Here is a 732-nt window from a genome sequence, read left to right as displayed (position 1 = left end):
AGCACTCGAACTGGGATGCGTCCATCCATTTGCGTCTTAGCCAGTGTTTTACCAATAAGTACGTCCGGTGTACAGTTTTGTGTTGCTTCAACAACCCACAATTTGTTTGTCCCACAATCTCCATCAATCTTTGCCCACACAACTGCTTCTGACTTCGGTGGAATCTGCTCGCTTTCCTCTAGGATCACTCGCTTGCTGCTGTATGGACCATCATACCCAAACCGAAGGGGCACTTCCATGTTGTTATACGTCATAATCCTGTTCTTCATGTTGATCTTCATACCTTGATCAAGCATGAAGTCTAATCCAATGATGACTTCATCCATAATCGCCGCGACNGCTTCAACAACCCACAATTTGTTTGTCCCACAATCTCCATCAATCTTTGCCCACACAACTGCTTCTGACTTCGGTGGAATCTGCTCGCTTTCCTCTAGGATCACTCGCTTGATGCTGTACGGACCATCATACCCATACCTAAGGGGCACTTCCATGTTGTGATACGTCATAATCCTGTTCTTCATGTTGATGTGCATACCTTGATCAAGCAAGAAGTCTAATCCAATGATGACCTCATCCATAATCGCCGCAACTATGAACTTGTGTAACACCGTCACATTCCCTATTGCGACTTTGCATATTACCTCCCCTACAACTTGGGTGTCCTCACTAGTTGCTGTCCTCCACCTTGCTCCAGGTAATGGCCTTACCTCTTTAGTGACCAAATCAGAT

General features: G+C 45.7%; 1 protein-coding gene across 1 annotated transcript in view; it reads right to left on the bottom strand.

The window, feature by feature from the left end:
- LOC108360451 (uncharacterized) overlaps positions 1–627 on the bottom strand; it is a 1034-nt gene extending 407 nt beyond the window's left edge. The window contains exons 1-2 of the mRNA XM_017612729.1: positions 594–627; positions 1–338 (exon numbers count right to left, since the gene is read on the bottom strand). Coding sequence (XP_017468218.1) covers positions 1–326 — 326 coding nt within the window. The 5' untranslated portion in view covers positions 327–338; positions 594–627. The remainder of the gene's footprint in view (positions 339–593) is intronic.
- Between the last annotated feature and the right edge of the window lie 105 nt (positions 628–732).

The sequence above is a fragment of the Rhagoletis zephyria genome, unplaced genomic scaffold (assembly GCF_001687245.7).
Source record: "Rhagoletis zephyria isolate East Lansing unplaced genomic scaffold, Rhagoletis_zephyria_1.1 Rzeph_scaffold_00016, whole genome shotgun sequence".
NCBI classification, from domain to species: domain Eukaryota; kingdom Metazoa; phylum Arthropoda; class Insecta; order Diptera; family Tephritidae; genus Rhagoletis; species Rhagoletis zephyria.
This window is presented reverse-complemented; position numbering and strand designations above follow the sequence as displayed.